The sequence below is a fragment of the Rhineura floridana genome, chromosome 11, assembly GCF_030035675.1.
Source record: "Rhineura floridana isolate rRhiFlo1 chromosome 11, rRhiFlo1.hap2, whole genome shotgun sequence".
Lineage (NCBI taxonomy): Eukaryota > Metazoa > Chordata > Lepidosauria > Squamata > Rhineuridae > Rhineura > Rhineura floridana.
In genome coordinates this window covers 19,882,890-19,904,079 of record NC_084490.1, presented here as the reverse complement: position 1 = coordinate 19,904,079, position 21,190 = coordinate 19,882,890, and the positions used below count along the sequence as shown (strand labels likewise).

Genomic DNA, 21,190 nt, shown 5'->3' with positions numbered 1-21,190 from the left:
ACGAGAGGGAGTGGTACCACCCTGCCTGAAACAGGCGGTGGTGAGACCGCTCCTAAAGAAACCCTCCTTGGACCCTGAAAATCTTGACAACTATAGACCGGTAGCAAATGTTCCGTTCCTAGGCAAGGTCTTAGAACGTGTGGTTGCTCGCCAGCTCCAGGCTCTCTTGGATGAAACTGATTATCTGGATCCATGTCAATTGGGCTTTCGGCCGGGGTTTGGTACAGAAACAGCCTTGGTCGCCCTGTATGATGACCTCTGTCAGGAGAAAGACAGAGGGAGTGTAACTCTGTTGGTTCTCCTTGATCTCTCAGCGGCTTTTGATACCATCGACCATGGTATCCTTCTGGGATGTCTTGCGGACTTAGGAGTTGGAGGCACTGCTTGGCAGTGGCTGTGCTCCTACCTCGAGAATCGTCTCCAGAAGCTGGTGCTTGGGGAGCATTACTCGAGTCCCTGGATACTCCAATATGGGGTCCCACAGGGTTCAGTTCTGTCCCCCATGCTCTTTAATATCTATATGAAGCCGCTGGGCGAGGTCATTAGGAGATTTGGAGTGCGTTTCCAGCAATATGCTGATGATACGCAGCTCTACTTCTCCTTTTCATCTTCTTCTGGTGAGGCTGTTGATGTACTAAACCGCTGCCTGGCTGCGATAATGGACTGGATGAGAGCTAATAAACTGAGACTCAATCCTGACAAGACTGAGATGCTGTTGGTGGGGGGGCTCTCTGCCCAGATGGATGATGTCCGACCTGCCCTAGATGGGGTTACACTCCCCCTAAAGGAGCAAGTCCGTAGTTTGGGGGTCTTATTAGATCCGCTCCTGTCACTGGAGGCTCAAGTAGCCTCGGTGGCACGGAATGCGTTCTACCAGCTTCGGCTGGTAGCCCAACTATGACCCTATCTGGATAGGGAGAACCTCGCCACAGTTATCCATGCTTTGGTAACCTCTAGATTGGACTACTGTAATGCACTCTACGTAGGGTTACCTCTGAAGACGGTTCGGAAATTTCAGCTGGTGCAGAATGCTGCGGCCAGAGTTCTTACTGGGACTGAAAAATCTGATCATATAACACCTGTCCTGGCCCAGCTGCACTGGCTACCAATATGTTTCTGGGCCAGATTCAAAGTGTTGGTTCTTACCTATAAAGCCCTTAACGGCATCGGACCGCAATACCTGGCGGAACGCCTCTCCTGCTATGTACCTACCCGGTCGCTGCGCTCGACGTCGAAGGCCCTTCTCCGTGTCCCAACGCATAAGGAGGCACGGAGAACGATAACTAGAGCTAGGGCCGTCTCAGTGGTGGCCCCCGAACTATGGAACGCCCTCCCTGACAAGATACGCCTGGCGCCTTCTCTGTTATCCTTTCGGCGCCAGGTAAAGACCTACCTCTTTGCCCAGGCATTTTAAAAAAAAATTAAAATCTGACTTTAAATTTGAAAAAATTAATTATGTTTTACTGTGTATTGTATTCACATCCACTTGTATTTTAACCTGTTTTACTATGCTGTACACCGCCCTGGGAGCTTATTGCTATAGGGCGGTCTAAAAATGTAATAAAATAAATAAATAAATAAAAATAAAGATTGGACCACAGACCTGTCTAGTCCATAATCCTGTTTTTCCCACAGACCAACCAGAAGCCTATGAGAAACCCACAAGCAGGACACTAGAGCAATAATAGCACTCTCTGGCTGCTGTTCCCTAGTGATTTATAATCCATAAGAGATTCTAGAGATAGCATATAGCCATAATGATAACCTTCTAAAATATTTAAATTCCCTATTTAAAATTGTCCATGTTGGTGGCCATAATAACTTGAGGAAGTAAATTCCATAGTTTAACTGTGGTGTGAAAAAGAACTTTCTTTTGTCTGTCCTGAATCTCCCATCATTCAGCTCCAAAGAAGCTCCAAATGTCTAGGCATTAAAAAAAAGGTAAAGGTGTCCCCGCGTTTACAGTGCGAGTCGTTTCCGACTCTTAGGGTGACGTCTTGTGACGTTTACTAGGCAGACCATATATGTGGGGTGAGATTGCCAGTTCCTTCCCCAGCCTTTCTTTACCCCCCAGCATATGCCGGGTACTCATTTTACCGACCACGGATGGATGGAAGGCTGAGTGGACCTCAACCCCTTTTACCGGAGATTCTACTTCCTCCTTCCGTTGGAATCGAACTCTGGCCGTGAGCAGAGCTTCGGCTGCGTTACCGTCGCTTACCACTCTGCACCACGGAGGATCGGCTAGGCATTAAGGCACAACCTAAACACAATTTTATGCAAAGGCATTTTGATACAGTTATTTAAGGCCACACAGAGAAAAAGGAGAACAAAGCCTTGTTTACTGTTACATCCAGAAGGAAGGATCATCCTGTGCTGATTGACTGAGGGTGTAGGTGTTGGTCTGAGAAGGCTTTGCATTTCAAAGAGGAAAATGAGAGGGGGGGGGAGAGATGCCTATTAAACTCCATAAGGTGAGAGAGAGAGGATTTTGAAGGTTTCTTGGAGGGGTGGGATGCCCAGGTCAGAGATACCTCTGGATATTAAGGCCAATTTAGAAGAATGAGTCATAGCAGCAGCCTCTAAGAGCCAGCTGATTATGCACTCCAAGATGGGTGGTGGTGGGTAACAATGGAACTTGACAGCTTGAACCAGTGTGCCACAAGTTAACAGGTCCCCATGTCAGCCAATGGTGAGGACTCTGGAAAGTCTGAGAGATCCAGACTAGAGCTGGTAACCATAAAAACAGGCAAAGGCTGGCATGGAACAAGGTGGACAAAGTGGAATTAAGAGGGCTGGAATTAAGAGGCAGCAGCACAGTAGAGCAGGAATGGGTGGGAGAAGGAATTAAGCACTTGGACTATTTTCAGAGCAGGAGCGTAACCTGCCAGACTTTTTGCAGAGCAAGAGGAAGGACATCATCTGCCAGGGTAATTGATGGAACCTCCTTGCTTTGCCAAGTGAATGAGGTAATAACAAGGCTTTCAAATTTTACTATTGTTTGTGACAGATTAGCCGGGAGGGAATCAGGACAACAGGTAGCATGGAGCCCACATTGTGCAAGTGTGAGGACATATGCTGTAGACTTTTTATATAGATTATAGCAACTCCCTAGGAGGCAGTCATAGTAATAAGGGGCAGCAGGACCAGTGGAATCCAATCTTGGTTTTATATTGACTGAGCTGAGGAGTGGGAAAAGCTCAAATTGGTTTAGGAGCCATTCCCTGATGGCTCTCCAAACAAGACCCTTGCTAAGCTGTGGCACACCGCACTCAAGTCACTGAGGCCGGTTTTGGTCCTGCAACTGATGGCTCAACTGTGGAACACCAGGCTTTCTTGTTATCCTTTGGGTCACACTGATGAGATATTCCAACTAGAGGGAATTTTGGTCTGTAATCAAATGGTAATTACACTGCCTATTTCAGGTTTGTAGTAACTAATTATAGACCTAGAGAAAAAACAACCATACCAAGGGCCAGCCCTACTATGAAGCAAGAAAAAACAGTAAATTTGGCCAACAAGTTGCAATGGAGGTCGCATTCTAGTGCATATCTCATTGCAGGGAAATATCTGACAGGTCAGTCATTCTAGGCATAGACGTTGAAGTGGATTAAGATTTGCTTTCGGATAAGCTTGGACAAAACCTCCCTGGTTAACCTTCTGAATTTGAAATATCTGGATTTGGCAAAAATCTTGATGCAATTTTGCCCATTTTACTGCAGGGAAATATCAGTTGGCGCTGTCATCCTCAGCAGAGCTTTAGCCTGTTGGTTATTTTCCCTACAGCGGCCAGTGAATTTGCCAGGTGGCAATAGACCAGAAGTAGGAAACTTGTTCAACACTGCGGACTGCATTGAAATAATATCATGAGCCAGAGGGCCATAGCTAATTTGCATATTAGAGCAGAGCAGAATTAACATACTTGGCATAGGATTTTCCTGAATGTGGCAGGTGGTGCCCATATTATTATAAATGATAATCCCCATGGCATTTAGTATGTGCAAAGGGTTTTACAGTATCTATCCATCTCTTTTATCCTTGCTGCAACTTGCTTTGTGAGGTCCAGTGGCATCCCTGGCTTAGTCTGCCCTGGAAACAAGGCAACTTTGGAAAGTGCAAGAGAGAGTCTGGCTGCCACTTTTCAATGTAACAATTTCAGGAATGAGAGCTGAGTTGGTCTGTTGCAACAAAAACAGCAAAGGTTTTATGGTACCTTAAAAGACAACAGATTTCTTATGACATAAGCTTTCACGGACTAGAGTCCACTTTTTAATGTGGAATTTATGGACAGTCTTGACCAACCATCTCCTAAAGAAACAATAGAAAAGTAGGAGATCAAGGGACTTATTACAAATGTATCTGGCCACATTGTTCCAAATGTTTTAATTATGAAATACAAGAGTTGGAAGACAGGTCTTTATGGGCTCCCATTATCCTATGCAGCAAGTTTATTTCTCAGAATGGGTATGACAAGCAAAGCACCACTGTGTATGACATTGCTTCCAAATAAATCACCCTTATTATTATTTGTTTGTTTGTTTAGAAAGCATACTTGCTGCTGCTTTTGTTTTGCCTCCAGTAGTTTTCATTCCAGTCCAAAGTATCTTCATATTTTACCTTCACAACTATTTGGACAAACTCAATCTATAATAGGGTTGCTGCTTTTTCTGATTACAGAGCTCCTGAACTGTGAACAATGTATACAATTTTTGAATGGGAAGAAAGAGAAAAAGATTTAAGTTCCTCTCCCTGACCATGAAGGCTCCACTCCCTTGTCCCTAAGTAATGCCAATATATGGAATATGGCTCTAGCATTTTATTTCACCACCAGCAAACATCTGTGCTTCAGTTCACACATGATGGTGTAGACATATTTTCCCATGTGGGTTTTATCTTCATTTAGAAAAAGATTGTAACTTATGAAGGATCCCTTGAGGTTGGTTCTTCCCTGTCTATAAAGTGTGCTAATTATTTACTTTAGAGGATTGTTTTGAGGCAGAACAAGCTTTTTAAGATTTAAAGCAAGTTAAGACATGCCATTTCAATGATATTAAAGTTGATATGAAAAGAAACTTGAGTCAGTCCAGGGTGTGTATGATTCCAATTCAATGGATTCTTTTTAGACGAGACTTATTGGTGAGTAGGTATATTGAGAGGGATGTCTCTTTGTCCAGCGTAAAAGATGAACGAAATAAGCGGCAGCTTTAAGGTTACTGGTATCTCATTAATGGAGAGCTTTGAAGTTGAAAGACCAAATAAAGTTGTCTAACGAGCAGTGTAGGGTCTAATTAAAATTAGCATAGGCAGCCTCTTTTTTTGTAACAGTTTGCCCTGTGATAAGGGTGTTTCTCTTTAGGGAGAGGCCTCCAAAGGTGTGCATGGAGTGGTCAATTATTTAACCAGATGAAGAAAAAAAGGAAATGGACTGCCTTCAAGTTGATTCTGACTTATGGTGACCCTATGAATAAGGTTTTCAGGGTAAGCGGTATTCAGAGGAGGTTTACCATTGCCTTCCCCTGAGGCTGAGAGGCACTGACTGGCACAAGTTCACCCAGTGAGCTTCATGGCTATGTGGGGATTCGAACCCTGGTCTCCCAGGTCACAGTCCAACACCTTAACCACTACACCACACTCATTTAACCAGATACTTTTTAAAAAATAGCCCCAAGAGCCAGTAACTGACGGTGGGATTACATGTTACAAGGCCCCCCTTTGCTTGGACATGAATGAGGTAGGGCTGGCTCTACCACGAGGCAGAATGGGGCAGCCACCTCACTCAGGTGACAGATGCTGGGGACAGACCATTCTGCCTGAGTCTGGGCCACTGTCTTTTTCCTTTGCCTCAGGCAGCAAAACGTGTTGGGCTGGCCCTGCCTTGGGGACACAGCATCTGTAGGAGAGGGGGCAGGAGAGGGATGCTTAACCCTGCCTGCACCAACAGGTCTTCCCAGCCAATGAACCCTTGGCTACCTTGAAACCAGTTTTCCCCAGCTGGGTTTTGGGACTGGAAGAAAGATCAGCTGAGAGGGTTGCAGGGGAGCATCAATAAGCATGGGAAGGGTTAAGCCCCGACGCTTCATGGTAGTTTAATCCTAAGGGCCCCCACCCTGACATTCATGTTACTTTGGCAAATGTGGGCTTGGGAACATACATATGCTAAGTAAGGTGACATGTAGTTACCTGGAGTGCCTGGAAGGGTGGACAGTGTGCTCATTTTAGGGGAATAGTAGGAGATAGCGCAGTGTAAGGCTTGGTTTTGGCTTCTGACAATGTAACTTTTTCTCTGATTCATTTCCCTTCTCTCTCCCACCTCCACCTCAGTTCCTTTGGGTCATTAAAAATTGTCCACTACTACCTAAGGAATGTTTAGATGGGAAACACCCCACTACAATTTTCAATGGTGGACTTGGTTTGGCTTGATGCTTAAAGTCAAAAAGCCGAGCTATACAAACAACAGAACCATCCACCGCAGCTCTTACTGGGCTAGGACCATAGGAAGCTGCCTTGTACTGAGTCAGATGATTGGTCCGTCTAAGTGTTATCAACACTGACTGGTAGCGGCTCTCCAGAGTTTCAGGCAGGAATCTCTTCTAGTCTTACCTGGAGATGCTAGGGATTGAACACAGAGCCTTCTGCATGCAAAACAGATGCTGCACCACTGAGTTACAGCCTTTCCTCAGTCCTGTAACACTTCTGACTGCAAGTGGGGAATTGTATATTTGAATACTCTCTGTCCTCTCATATTTTTCCTCTCCTCCCTGTACATAAACAATAAAGATGTTAAGAAAGAGTAGGCGAGAGCCCTTCTCCTTGACATGATCATTTTTTATATGCCAACCAATGATTATGAATGGGAGCATTCAAAATGCAATCACACCCTTAAATGGAAGGATTCCACTTCAGCAAGAACTGAACTACACGATTCACCTGACCACAGAGTTCATCGTTATCACACTACACAATACAGCCTTTCAATCTGGGCCACACCCACAATATTACCACAAAACCGATATATCAGGAGTTTAATTAAGAGTCACAAAGGAATTCCTCTCCTCTCCATCTGATTGACAAGTGACTCTGCTGAGGCTCTGCCTGTAGCCAGCAAGTTGGATGATTCCTTGAGTAATTTGGAATTTTCTTACTGGGTGTTGGGGAGGCGGAATCCAGTGTATAGATTTGTAATGCCACCAACCAATGAGCAGAACTGTATTGCCACTGTATTTATCACTGCTGGTAAACAGTGCTATGCCAGTAATGTGCTGTGAAACTAGTGGAGAGGAAGTCATGCACGAACAGTGACAGGACCATATACAGGTGCTAGAATAACCTCATGATGGTACAATGGCAGGATGAAGGCAACCCACTATACTTGAACCTGCTGCCCCCACTGCCATGTGTGGTACTCTTGGAAGAGATGGCAAGTAGGGAGTGGGGCTCACTCCGACAAATAACTTGGGAATCTCCCCTGAAATGTATTTAAATGATAGGATATTAATAAGTTGAGTGGGCTTGAACCGAGCGGAAGGAGGGCAGTCTACATACTATCTGGCAAACCTGATGTACTGTATCCAGAAAGAGGTGAGTGGTAAACGAGTGGTGGTGGTGGTGGGTAAAAACTGCAATTCTAACAAGAGGATGAAAGGAAGTGCATTAAAGATGCCAGATGAGATGGAACCAACACATTAGGTCCAATCTATATGGAACAGGTTTGATCTAGTACCATCTTTACACTTCACCCATCTATTCTGGCTAACCATTGGCCCATGAAGGATAAATGCAGGGCAAGGTGAATTCCTGGCATCTGGCTCACAGTTGTGACATATGGCCAAACCAGCAGCTGAAATCCTCATATTCTACAGACTGGTGTTTGGGGAACATGACACTTGTTTCCTGGATAAAATGGCCCTTCCCGTTCCTCTACATTTTCAGTTAAAAGCTTGCTGCTGGGAACAGCCATTTCTTTGGCCAATTCATACAGAGTTCTCCCTGGGTCAAACATCTTCCCTGCTTTTATGGAATGAAGAGGGCAGAGGGCATTACATGATTAATGGACAAAAAGATTAAAGACATGTGGTTTCTGAGATAATTTGCATCCTGTGAATCCATGCCCAAATTTATGAATGACAAAGATTTTTGACTTTGCCAAGCTATTTCTATCTTCCTTGTCCCTCGTTGGACCCCCAACTCATCTCTTCCTCTGCAAGGCTCCTGCATCTCTTTTCCAGGGTTACAACTTTTGACAACGGGAGGAAAGGGTGCTGTTTTGTTTGTTATTACAGGGGCTTTATCTGACTTGGGCAGCATGAGGAGAGGAGTGGGGACTGGGTTGGAGGAAAGTGGGTATCGAAAGGCAGGGATGTGAAGGCGATGGTCTGTTATACAAAGCCACTGTTTGTGAGGCCATGAGAGCAAAACGTAGGTAGTGCTTAGGGGAGCTGTGGAGGACGAGCTACCCTCCTGTTCAGGGTTATGGCTTTGGCTTGAGGGGTTTGATCTCCCATTTTGGAGACTTTCAGGGATTTCATAGTGTGAGAATGTCTGTAAGTCAACTTGTCACCTTGGTCCACTTCACACAGCTAATGAAAGAGGCACATATTGTGGCACATACCACAATTATAAGGTGTAATTATACAAAGATGTTGTGCCGCCCCCTCCTCCAAGGACCAATTCCAAGAAACTACAGCTCAGATCAAGCTCTGGCTGCCAAACCTAGACCACTGGCATACCAAAAGCAGCACAGAGACCATTTTGCTGCTCCAAAGCGGCACACAGGCTTTCCCACTGGTTGACAGGAGCTCCGCAGCAGCCATGCAGTACAGAGGGTTAGCAACTAGCGACCCAGACACCATATGCAGCCCCCTGAGGTGAGCCATCTGTTCATTTACATTTGCTCCACAAGCTGTGGTCTCAAGGGGATGAGAACGTGGGAAACATGCAGGCAAGAGGAAGAACTGCTTCCTTTTACAAGCCCTCCTTTTCATTCTCCTAACCCTAAGCTGATTTCATGTAGCAGGGGCCAGGGGGGGGGAGGAAGGTGTGTGTGCACATGCATATGTGCAATGGTTGCATTTTTTCTCAGGCCACTTAAGGAAGAAGGCTTGATCCAGCACTAGCCCCTCCTCCTCCTTGCCATCAGGTTGGCCCATCACCCGATTCCTTTCTCTGTTTAAGCCTCTCTTTCTCTTTGCCTGTTCTTTCCTTCTTTCCCGAACCCCTTGCAGGGGGAACGTAGAGGCCCTGCGAGATGAGCCTGCCCCCGGGCACCCCCGCTGCTAGGATGCTCTTTGTTATGGCTCTGGCCTGTGCCAGCCCTTTCTTGGACCTGCGGCGGCGAACCATCAACATTCCCATCATTTTCAGTGGCTCAACCTACACGCCAGAGAGTGCCCGGTTCTCGCCTGAGGACTTCCGCAACTTCTCCATGGAGATCAACCCCATCCCTGTGGTTCTGAATGACACCAATCCTCGCAGCCTCATTGTGAGGCTCTGTGATGTTCTCTCCTCCTTGCACATCCACGGTGTGGTTTTTGAGGATGATACACGTACAGAGGCTGTGGCCCAGATTCTGGACTTCATCTCAGCACAGACCTCTGTTCCCATCATTGGCATCAATGGAGGATCAGCCATTGTTCTTACACCCAAAGTAAAGTAACTTCTTATGTTCCATACTCATCCTAATATTCACAAGACATAGGACTGTGTTCTTTTCTGCACTGAAAAGTATTTATATTCTAACTTCTGCACCTAACAAAATTCTGCAACATGAATATATTACAGATGTTTGCATATTGATACTAGTCTACTTGATTTGCATACAGGATTGCAGAATTCACCTTTCTATTAATGCAGAATTTATGATACCTTGGTTGAATTTTTTTTTTTTTAAATGAAGTGTAAGACTTATACACTGAGGGGCTTTGGTGGGGATGGAGGGATACAGGGAAGGCTGAAGATAGCAACAGAGATGTCACACAAGCTCATACTATGATCCTTTTTTCAAGGTTAGGTGGTTATTAGCATATCAGACAGGAGGCCAATTTCAGCATAAGGACTTCCTGCATGTGAGCACTTTTGGAAATATTTGTATGGTGTACAGAGGTAGAAAATGTTTAATTAGAACTGAAAATCAACCTTTGTTGCTTGACTAAAACTCTTCTGAGAGCTCTCCTATGACAGACATAGAAATCAGAGGCTAGACGTATAAAGGGATGGCGAATAGGGGCCACTTTTAACCCTTGTCTCTTTTGCCTCTTCCTAAATCCAGGAGAAAGGATCAACCTTCCTGCAGTTGGGTTCCTCAACCAAACAACAGTTGCAGGTGATGTTTGAGGTCCTGGAGCAGTATGACTGGACGGCATTTGCTGTCATTACGACACTGTTTCCTGGCTATGAAGACTTTGTAGATTACATTGAGGTCCTGACTGACAGCAGTTTCATTGGTTGGGAGCGCCGCAGCACTGTGACCCTTAACCTCACCGATGACCCAGATGGAGCCCGCCTCAAACGCCAGCTCCGGGACATAAATGCCCGTATCTGCCTTCTCTACTGCTCCCGTGAAGAAGCAGAAAGCATCTTTCGTGCAGCTCGCGAAGTCAAGCTCACAGGCCCCGGGTACATCTGGTTCATGGCGGGTGCCAACTTTGGTAGAACTGAGTACATGCCAGAGGAACTGCCTGAGGGTCTCTTCATGGTGCTTTCAGCAGGATGGAAAGATGATCTCTACCACAGGGTGCAAAATGGTGTGGCCATCATTGCCAAGGGGGCAGAGGCCCTATTCCAAGTCTATGGCTCAATTCCAAAATTCAACAATGATTGCCGGGCACCCAATCTCACCCAGATCAACGAGAACCTGCATCGGTCAGCAGGGAAAAAGGCTGGTGGGGATTTTAGCTGGAAGGGTGGTAGAATCAAGAGCAAAACAAAATGCTGCTGTCCACAAGGAACCCCACACTCTACTCCTGTTCCTCTCTTCATCTACATAACCATTCCTCAAAGCATCCTTCCTACATTCCTAACTTCATTCCTTTTCACTTCCATCCAACCATTTTGACTTTCTTCTTGCTTCCTTCCCTCCATTCATGAATCCCTACATATCCAACAACCTCATGCACCTACATCCACCCAGTGCCAGATTTACGCACAAGCTGAATAAGCTACAGGGCCTCAGATTATGAGAGACAAACAACAACAACATGTCAATGACTTTGCCCTCAAAAGATCATGAAAGTGCTTTAAATTTTATGTCATATGCAGAACACATACAGTGCATGCTGTATTATCATCAGGTCTTTTTATTTAAAGGGTTTTCATATGTAAGTAGACTTACTGTAAGAAATATGTTTTAGGGAGCAATCCAACTTGAGTTTATGCCTGGCTGGGGGGAGTTGGATGTGGTGGACCCCCTAGCTGAGCTGGCAGGCTCCCAGCTAGCAGAAGCCCCTGTCCTGGCTGAGCTGCGGCAGTGCTGGGAGCCTGCTGGTGCCACCAAGGATGGCCAGCCCAAAAACTGGGGGTGTGGCAGGGCAGGAGCCATGGGGAAGGGGGTCTTACACAGCATCCAAGTCCCCCTCAGAGCACTCCCATGGGTCCCAATATGGCCCTAGGTTCTGCTGACAAAAAGGCTGGTGCAGTATAATTATTCCAATGGTGGTCTACGGGGAGTGGTGTTCATGGGAGACGGCTCTTTCCTCCCAGCTCCTGCGCACAACTCCCCATGGAGCCTGCGTTCAGCTGGGCCAGAGGCTCCTGACTGGCAAATGGATGCTGTGGAGCTTCCCACCAGCTCCCCCTGAGTTGGATTGCTCTGCCCATTAGACTGTTAGTTTTTGGTTGCATCCTTGCCAATGTACAGGCATGTATGGAAATATGAATGTTTATTATTTTTATTTTCATTGCCTTTTCTGTTAGAATAATACACTTTGAGGTCTCTTAAACTTGACATGAGCAGGGGTGGGGAGCCTTTGACCTTCCAGATGTTGCTGAACTACAACTCCCATCAGCCCCAGGGAGGACGAGAGTTATAGTTCAGCAACATCTGGAGAGGCAAAGGTTCCCCACTCCTGGTTTAGGGTCTCAGCATGTCTTAATCTGGTCCTGCATCCACCCCTTTCACGAGCTCTACTTCCTACAAGTTACCCGCCATCCTGGCTGTATTCATTCCTTCTTTCTACCTCCCCATATAGCCTGTCACACCCTCCACCTCATCCGTACCATCTACCTACTCAAACCATCCATCCCCACTCAATACTCTGCCTCCTATCTCAAAAAGGGTCTGATTCCAAAAGGGCTTTTTCCTTTTTGGTTTTTCAAGGCCTGATCCACGGCTCACTAGTGGCTGTGTTTCAATGTTAGACCAGTGCCCTGTGGGAAATGGCAAGCCCAGGGGGAGTGAGGCTGTAATAGCAGCATATGGAGGGTGGGCTCTAGGTTGACACTGAAGAGCTTCCACCATGCCTCTTCACAGGTACTTCATGAATGTTACTTGGGGTGAGAAGGATTTCTCCTTTAACGAGGATGGGTACCTCATCAATCCTTCCTTGGCTGTGATCTCCCTCAGCAAAAACCGAACCTGGGAGGTGGTGAGTTTGAGGAAGGTTTGGGGAAAGGTTGATGGGTTAGGGAGGAAGGTTGATGAATCAAGGGGAGGGGTGTGTGAAAGGTTTGGACAGCTGGTAATTTGAAGTCCATATGAGCTGATGGAACTGTGGCAAGGGTGATCTTTTGGGAAGGTGTGTGGTTAACTGAGGAGATAATTATGGGGCAAGTGTGAATTTGTGAGTTGGAGCAGGCTTAGAGACAGGGCCGGCACCAGCCTGCCCCAGGCCCCCACATCTACATGCACACCCCACGTACCTACCTTTCCCTTGGTGAATGTTGGTTGCGCTGCGGGTGCAAGCCTGCCATCAACCAAGAGGCAGCCGAGGTTTCCCTAAGGGGTTGATGGCTCTGCTGCCATCTAGGTTGATGGCACGCATGCGTGCTATGCGCATGCATCCCTGCCATCAACTAAGATGGCAGCAGAGGCATCAACCCATTGGGGGAAATCTCGGACACCACCTTGGTTGATGGCAGGCTTGCGCCTGCAGCGCAACCAGCATTTATGTCAAGGGAGAGGTAGGTGGGCATGCAGTCGGTTGTCACAGGCCTGCACAGCGGGGGGGTGTGTGTGCCTGGGAGCTCCCTCTCGCGATCTGCGTCAGAGTCAGGAGCTGACGCTGCCGTGGATCATGGAAGGGAGCGCTACCCACCCACCCTAAGGAGGGGTCCTTCAGGGGTCCTCAGCCAGGGCCTGACCTGGCCGCCCTCTGGTGCCGACCCTGCTTAGAGATATGTCCAAGGGCTGTAAACACATTGAGCTGAAAGGCTGCAGAGTCCTAACCCCCTGCTATAAGGCACAGCCATTCACATGCTAGCACCCCTCAAAAAGGCTCACACAATCCAGATGGAAGCATGGCACAATCAAGACTGCAGGTGCCCAACCAAAAGGAGTCAGAGGAGCAAAGAACTCCAAATTACTCACAAAAGCAAGTCAAGCCAAACCCTACAGGGAAAGGCAACCTCTGCTTGGTTTGCTGGCCACTTTAACAGGGGTGGTGGGTGCATTCCCGATTTGTTTTAGCAATCTCTAAGCCCTTGACTCTCAACAATACCTATTCAGAGAATCCTCACAAAGGATATCTATTTTGTTTATTTGTTTAATTAAAAGTATTTATAGGCTGCATTTTGGGCTATGCCCTCCCAAAGTGATGTACATCTGAAGAAAACAATACAGAAAAATAACTATGTAGGTACATCAGAAGGGTATAACTACTCAAGAAATCTGCTTTGGATAAGTGAGTCAGTGCTTAGTTAGCAGTGAAGGGAAAAGTCTTTAGGGCTTGCTTAAATGGCTGAACTGAAGGAGCAAGGTGCAAGTCACTTCGATGTGAGTGCCAGAGCTGTGGACCACCACCAAAAAGGCCCTATCTCTTGTGCTTGTCAGACTCATCGGTCTTATTAGCGTGTGCATGAGCAACATCTCTAAACCAGCTATGAATGTATGGCAAGATTATATGATATATGGTATTGACCACCCAATATCCCACCTCTGTGTTGGTCATGGATGCCCCAATGAAGGGAGGAAACAGAGGGCTAATGTGAAAGAAGGATGTAATTTTAGGACAAGAATTTGGTGGAAAAATTCAGAGGTTGGTGTGAGACTGGAAAGAGGTGTAAGTTGTGGGAGGAGACTTTCAGAACTGATGTATCTGTGTGTGTGAAGTTTCTTGAATGAGGCATAAGTATGGGACCAACTGGTGGGCTGGCAAGAGTTTGGAAATGTTTGGGGTGTATCTAACCTCTTCTCTATGCCCCGGGAGGCAGGTGGGAAGGTGGGAGCGCAGAATCCTGAGCATGTCACGGTACAGAAAATTCCTGCAACCTGTGGATGACAACAAGCACCTCATGGTGGCAACACTGGAGGAAAGGCCCTTTGTTATTGTGGACAACATTGACCCTGCCACAAAGACCTGCATTCGTGATTCAGTTCCCTGTCGCCACCCACTCAATCACACCAACAGGTATTTCTGCAGCAATGGCCAAGTTTTCCCACAGATGGCTAAAAAGTTATTTATTTTTATATTTAGATCTTTCTCTTCCTCTGAAAAGTTCAAAATGGCTTGTGTGGGCCTCCCATTGGGCACACATCCAAGCACTGATCAAGTCTATGCTTGCTTGTTTATTATTTACTTGCTATTCCATTTATATTATCCCTTTCCTCCAGGGATCTCAAAGTGGGGAAAGGGCTGAAGCTCAACAGTAGAGCATCTGCTTTGCATGCAGAAGTCCCAGGTTCAATGCCCGGCATCTCCAGGTAGGGCTGGGAGAGACTCCTTGCCTGAAACTCTGGAGAACCGCTGCCAGTCAGTGTAGATTATATTGAGCTAAATGGACCAGTGGTCTGACTCAGTATAAGGCAGCTTCCTATGTAAAGTTGCACACATAGTTTCCCCCATGCCTCACAAAATCCTCATGACAACCCTGTGAGGGTAGGTTAGCGAATGGCTTAAAACCACCCAAGGCTTACTGGGGATTTGAACCTGGGCCTCCCTAATCGTGGTCCACTCTAACTACTACCTCATGCTGGCCCTGTGTTTACCTTCCACAGTGCTCCTTAAACCACTTGCTGAGTTCCTTTCCCCCCTCCTTGTGCTGTTCACAGCCATCACTTGGTAAAGAGCTGCTGCAAAGGATTTTGCATCGACATTCTGAAGCGTCTGGCTAAGACTCTGGGTTTCACCTACGATCTCTACCTTGTCACCAATGGAAAACATGGCAAGATAGTCAACGGCATGTGGAACGGCATGATTGGAGAGGTAACTCTTTCCCTCCCCAGAGAACCAGTAGTCTGAGGTCATACCCAACTTCTTAGAACTTTCCGGAGTCCATTCCTCTTAAAAGAACTCAGGAATTCTGGTTATCCTCCCCTCTCACGCAACAGTAAAAAAAAGTGGCTCTAACCTCTCTTGAGAAAGCCCCAAAGTCATGCTATTGGCTGTCTGGATTTTATATTTGCAGTAAAGGACAATTTGAACGGTGCACTGAGAGTGATAGTAGGGTTAATCTACTTCATAGGTTATGGAAGGATTGCCCTAGGCCTTACGGCTCTATCCACTCCTGGATCCCATTCCTCCTAACATACAAGCAATGCGGTAGACAGACAGACTCCAGGGTTCAGGATGGGTTAAACTGTTTACTCATAACTGCTAGATCTTCTCCCTCACTCACTCCATCCCTCCCACTCAGAAAACCAGGGATGCTGGCTTTCAGCACTCCATCTCGCTCTCTTTTTCTCTCACTCTTGTTTCAGGTGTATTACAAGCGAGCTGACATGGCAATTGGATCCCTGACCATCAACGCGGAGAGAGCTGAAGTCATAGATTTCTCTGTACCCTTTGTTGAGACCGGAATCAGTGTCATGGTGTCTCGTAGCAATGGAACTGTTTCACCTTCTGCCTTCCTAGGTGAATTCCAAGCCCTGGGATGGGTCAAAATAAAAAGCAAGAGGGAGCATTGACATGAGGTGGGCAAGGAGCCTCCCAGATAGTCTGGTTTCAATACAAGGTTCTTTATGGAATAGAAGGCAGGAGTCCTAATCCTTCCCCTTTCTCTCGCCTATTGGATCTAACAGTTGCCTACCCAATCTTGGAGGAAATGCTTTCCTACTAATCTGCTTTATTGCTGAGATAGTGCTTTGCATTTCTTTTAAGCATTTGTAACCCACCTTGGATGGTGCAAAAGTGAAAAGGTGGGATATAATAAAATAGAAAGATGGTTTAAACTGTTAAAATGGACACATAAAATTATGGCCATGAGCTGAAGAAAAGCGGCCCTAGAAAAGCAACAGAGAGAGAGGGAGAGAGACAGACTGCCCATTTGTGGGTCTCAAATGGGCACCTGCCAATACATATCCATAACAACTACATAACTACAGTTCACACACCACTTAGGATCACAGTGGAAGTGCCCTCTGAGGGTGGGGTTTTCCCAGCAAGGGAATACTGTGGGCCAAATGTTGGGAAAAGGTGATTTCACCAAAACAGAAGTACTATCTTGAGAAAGGAATCTGAGCCTGCCCAACTCCAATATTAACAAATGTGCCGTTTTGAGGGAAGACATCTTGATCTTTCAGATCAAAATAATAGTTTGTGGGTTTTTTGGTCTTACGTAGATAAGTCTTCAGAACGCTCAGCACTCTGACAAATCCAATATTCTCTTGAGAGTGGTGTTAATAGTAGATTCACTTTCTGTTGGGAGGTTTATCTGCCTTGCACTCTTAAATCAGCTCTGTCAGACTATTCTAGAATCTTCACATGACCACAACTCCCATAGCTCCTTGGGAGAAGCCACTGCAGTTGAACCAGTTTAAAACTAATTTAGGTTTATAGATGTAGCCTTAAATTATACATTTAGTAAGTCTTTTAAAAAGTGTTACTCTTGTTGTGGGGTGTCTTTTTTATGCCAAAGGTTCAGAATCCCTTTTCACCCACTAGAGCCCAGCTGTCTTGGGCACCCCACTATGGCAGTCCATATTTCTCTTCCCACAGAACCCTACAGCCCCGCTGTCTGGGTGATGATGTTTGTCATGTGCCTGACTGTTGTTGCGGTGACTGTCTTCATCTTCGAATATTTTAGCCCAGTAGGCTACAATCGCAGCCTCAGCGCCAGTAAACGTGAGTGTACCAAAGATGAGGGAGGGGTGTGTGTGGGAAACTGGGATGCATACGGAGGTAAGGAAGGGTAACAAGCACATAAAGCCTGTTGCACTCAAGCCTCCACAGGGAAGTTCAAACTTTGATCTATATTCTCCCATCCCATCCTGCTTGGCAGGTACTGGAGGCTCCAAGTTCACCATTGGGAAGTCAATCTGGCTGCTCTGGGCTTTGGTGTTTAACAACTCTGTGCCAGTGGAGAACCCCAAGGGCACCACCAGCAAGATCATGGTGCTGATCTGGGCCTTCTTCGCTGTCATCTTCCTCGCCAGCTACACAGCGAACCTGGCCGCTTTTATGATCCAGGAAGAATATGTAGACACGGTGTCTGGGCTCAGCGACCAGAAGGTGAGGAGAAGGGAGGCCTCCAAGACAAAAACAAAACAGATGTAGGTCTAATCTGCTTCCTCCCACCATATCTATCCAACTTTCCTTTTCATTTCCACCACTAAAAAATAAGTTTAGCTCCAGGCATGAAGCTTTCCCTTAGACCAGATTAAACATATCACCATTCCCACTAATATTTAACAAGAAGGTAAGATGTAGGCTGTGATATTGAAACTCCCACCACCTCTTCCCCAGTGTTTGACTAATGATGAAAGCGAAGCAAGGGCAAACCATGAGAAAAAGGTATATTCATGGACACATTTTGAAGCAACCCAACCCCCCCAAAATCAGGAAGATGTGTGCCATTGCTACACTTTAACACAGAAGAGTAAAGTTGAGTCTCTGTTATTCTGCTCTACACACTTTCATCAAAACACTTCCATACAAAGAAGCCAGGGTCCTGCAATGTTTCCTTGTGGTACCTTAGATCTCAGCTGTCTGACTTCACTTGCAAAGAAGCTATTCTTGCAAGGGCACTCTTCTTTGACTGAATAGCTCAGGTTTTGCAAGGTTTATTTTAAATAGTTTGTGGAGGAGCTACCCGATTGTAATCATGCAAGTTCAGCAACTGGAAAGTTTGTCTTCAGTGCCAATAATACTGTTGGGGAAATGTCACTGAAGGTGAAACTACCCAGAACAAAGGCAAAACCAGAAGATTAGGGAGGGAGGCAATTGTACATTTTTATGTATCCCACTCCAAAGTGCAAGACCTGCCACTGAAAAGTCTCTGATTTTCAAGATGCTGTTAGGGAACTGGCTGAGATTGAACCTGAGACCTACATACCAAGCATGTGCATTCTTATCATAGTTCACATTAACTGGCATGTTCTCTTCACCACTGATCAATAGTCCTTTCTCTGGAAAAAGGGCTAGCACAGTTTGGTAGATTACCTGTCTGCAGAGCAGGAAAGCTATTCATGTTGATGCACTCATGGAAAATTTAACATTTTTGGAAAGTGACCGTGGCATTGAAACCAGATTCCAGTGTCGCTGGTGAGCCCTAACTGCTAATTAAAACGTTATATCCCCTCCTACCCATCCCACCAAATCCACTTAAGTAGCCTTCTGGTGGGCAATACCTAATTTCAGAAAAGCCCCCCCAACCCAGATAGATCCATCACACTCCCCTTAAGAGGGCGGCAGAAGGAAATACATGTGTGTGGCGGGGGCACGATTAAGGGGTAGTTGACTTAGGCTGTTGAGTTCATACACTGCACTTTGTGGTTCCATGCAGTGCTCCACTGGTATGCCTTGCTGGTGTGTATTTATAAACCAGAACGTGGCTGATTATCCCCTGGTAATTAGCCCCTGACGAACAACCACAGCTGTGGGGAAGGGGGAGCACACAAACTGGACCAGCTGTGGCAAAGCGGTCTGGCTCCAATTGAATCCCTTTCGTAAAGAGCTAACGAGCTGGGATGTAATTAATGGGCGTAATTAACGTCCAACATGAAACACAATTGCAGATAAATATTAAACAGCTCAGATTTACCAACTCGCACTGAGTGGGGAGCAGTTTGACGGAGAGGGCAGAGGAAGGAAATCCAGGCAGAGCATGGAGAGCAAAGAAAGAGAAAAATGCTTTAACTGTATACTCCTATGCATATCTGTTCACAAGTAAGTCCCACTGAATTCAACTGGGCCTTACTCCCAGATAAGTGTATGTAAGATTTCAGTCTTAGTGTTGTACAATTCAAGAGGGGGAGCTATTGTTAACAAGTTGCAACAAATACAATGAAGAGTCTTGTGGCACCTTAAAAACAGAGGAAAGCACAAAAGCAAGACTACTTTTTAGTCAAGAAGACTAAAGTAATGACAACAGAAGATTTATGTAACTTTAAAGTTGATAATGAGGACATTGAACTTGCCAAGGATTATCAATACCTTGTCACAATCATTAACCAAAAGGGAGACAATAGTCAAGAAACCAGAAGAAGGCTAGGACTGGGGAGGGTAGTTATGACAGAACTAGAAAAGGTCCTCAAATGCAAAGATGTATCACTGAACACTAAAGTCAGGATCATTCAGACCATGGTATTCCAGATCTCTATGTATGGATGTGAAAGTTGGACAGTGAAAAAAGTGGATAAGAGAAAATCAACACATTTGAAATGTGGTGTTGAAAGAGAGCTTTGTGCATATCATGGAGTGCGAAAAAGACAAATAATTGGGTGTTAGAACAAATTAAACCAGAACTATCATTAGAAACTAAAATGATGAAACTGAGGTTCATACTTCGGACACATAGTGAATAGACATGATTCACTAGAAAAGACAATAATGCTGGGGAAAACAGAAGGGAGTAGAAAAAGAGGAAGACGAAACAAGAGATGAATTGATTCCATACAGGAAGCCACAGACCTGAACTTACAAAATCTGAACAGGGTTGTTTATACAGATGCTATTGGAGGTCTCTGACTCATAGGGTCACCATTAGTCGTATCGACTTGAAGGCACGTAACAACAACAACAAATTGTGGCATCAGCTTCTGTGGACTAGAATCCACTTAGCACTGCTACCCCTCTGGACTTTGTCATTAGGGAAGGCACTGAATTTAGCTGTGGAAAATGGAAATCTTCTCTGTGTTTGACAAAGCAGGCTTGAGTCCATGAATGCTTGTTCTACAATAAATGAGCTGCGACAAGACTCTTTGTCTTTTTTAGTGCTAGAAACTTTTCACTCCATCTTCAGATTTTCCCAGTATTCTCATCTACCTCCATTTGCTGCTTTTCCATTATTTTTTCTCTGTTGCTTTGTCATATACATTCCTCTGTCATATTCCAGATAATCTCCATCAATCTCCTGTCTTCTTTTCTCACTTTCTTTAGACTCTTTTGTCTGCCTAATGGCTTCTAAGACGCAGACACCTAGAAGCCTGTATCCCAATTTGCAAGAAAACTATCTCCACACACACACACACGCACATTGCTGGCACTCTGTATTTTGTCCCTAACTTAGTATGCATTTGATTTTCTGCTTTCTTCACTTCCCACTGCCATGTCAAAAGGCCCAGTTGCCCCAGGAACATCAAGAAGGGATTGAATTGGCTCAGAGAGCTCTTGTGTGGAGCCAATTTTGTGACGCTAAGAACATGGCAAAGATGTTTTTCTGTATCCACAGCCTTCTTGAAGCAGTCTCTTGTAATAGAACAAGCAGGCTGTCTCTGCCCTTCATACTTCTAAATGTGTCTCAGTTTATTTCAGTATCGCTGATCTCTCTGTGCACCTTTCTGTCAATAATCCTGTCTGCCAACTGCTGAATCCATCTATACCCAGAATTATCCTTTCATTGCGTCAGTCTATTTATGAGCATTCCTGACTTCCCCTGTGCCACCCCCTGCTTGCCTCTTTCCCTTTTTCTGATCTGTCTCCATCTTGATGTTTCTTTCTAACTTCTAACACTGCTCTGCCTTAAAATGGAAAGAAGTTACATTGGGAACAGGGAGAACTTTCTGGAGCAATATCTCATTCTTGACTTGGTTTTTGCTCCAGATGGAGGAAGGGGTGTTCTGGAGATGGGGGGGGGGGTTGATGTCACCCATTGTCATGGTCAG

General features: G+C 45.7%; 1 protein-coding gene and 1 long non-coding RNA gene across 3 annotated transcripts in view; one reads left to right on the top strand and one right to left on the bottom strand.

The window, feature by feature from the left end:
- GRIN2D (glutamate ionotropic receptor NMDA type subunit 2D) overlaps positions 1 to 21,190 on the top strand; it is a 54,976-nt gene that overhangs the window by 17,980 nt on the left and 15,806 nt on the right. The window contains exons 2-9 of the mRNA XM_061589082.1: positions 9,222 to 9,643; positions 10,265 to 10,857; positions 12,464 to 12,578; positions 14,362 to 14,558; positions 15,200 to 15,353; positions 15,848 to 16,001; positions 17,085 to 17,210; positions 17,368 to 17,597. Coding sequence (XP_061445066.1) covers positions 9,245 to 9,643; positions 10,265 to 10,857; positions 12,464 to 12,578; positions 14,362 to 14,558; positions 15,200 to 15,353; positions 15,848 to 16,001; positions 17,085 to 17,210; positions 17,368 to 17,597 — 1,968 coding nt within the window. The 5' untranslated portion in view covers positions 9,222 to 9,244. The remainder of the gene's footprint in view (positions 1 to 9,221; positions 9,644 to 10,264; positions 10,858 to 12,463; positions 12,579 to 14,361; positions 14,559 to 15,199; positions 15,354 to 15,847; positions 16,002 to 17,084; positions 17,211 to 17,367; positions 17,598 to 21,190) is intronic.
- LOC133366221 (uncharacterized) overlaps positions 15,759 to 21,190 on the bottom strand; it is a 78,433-nt gene continuing 73,001 nt past the window's right edge. For both annotated transcript variants that reach the window (XR_009758369.1, XR_009758370.1), the window contains one exon: positions 15,759 to 16,015. This is a non-coding gene — a long non-coding RNA (uncharacterized LOC133366221). The remainder of the gene's footprint in view (positions 16,016 to 21,190) is intronic.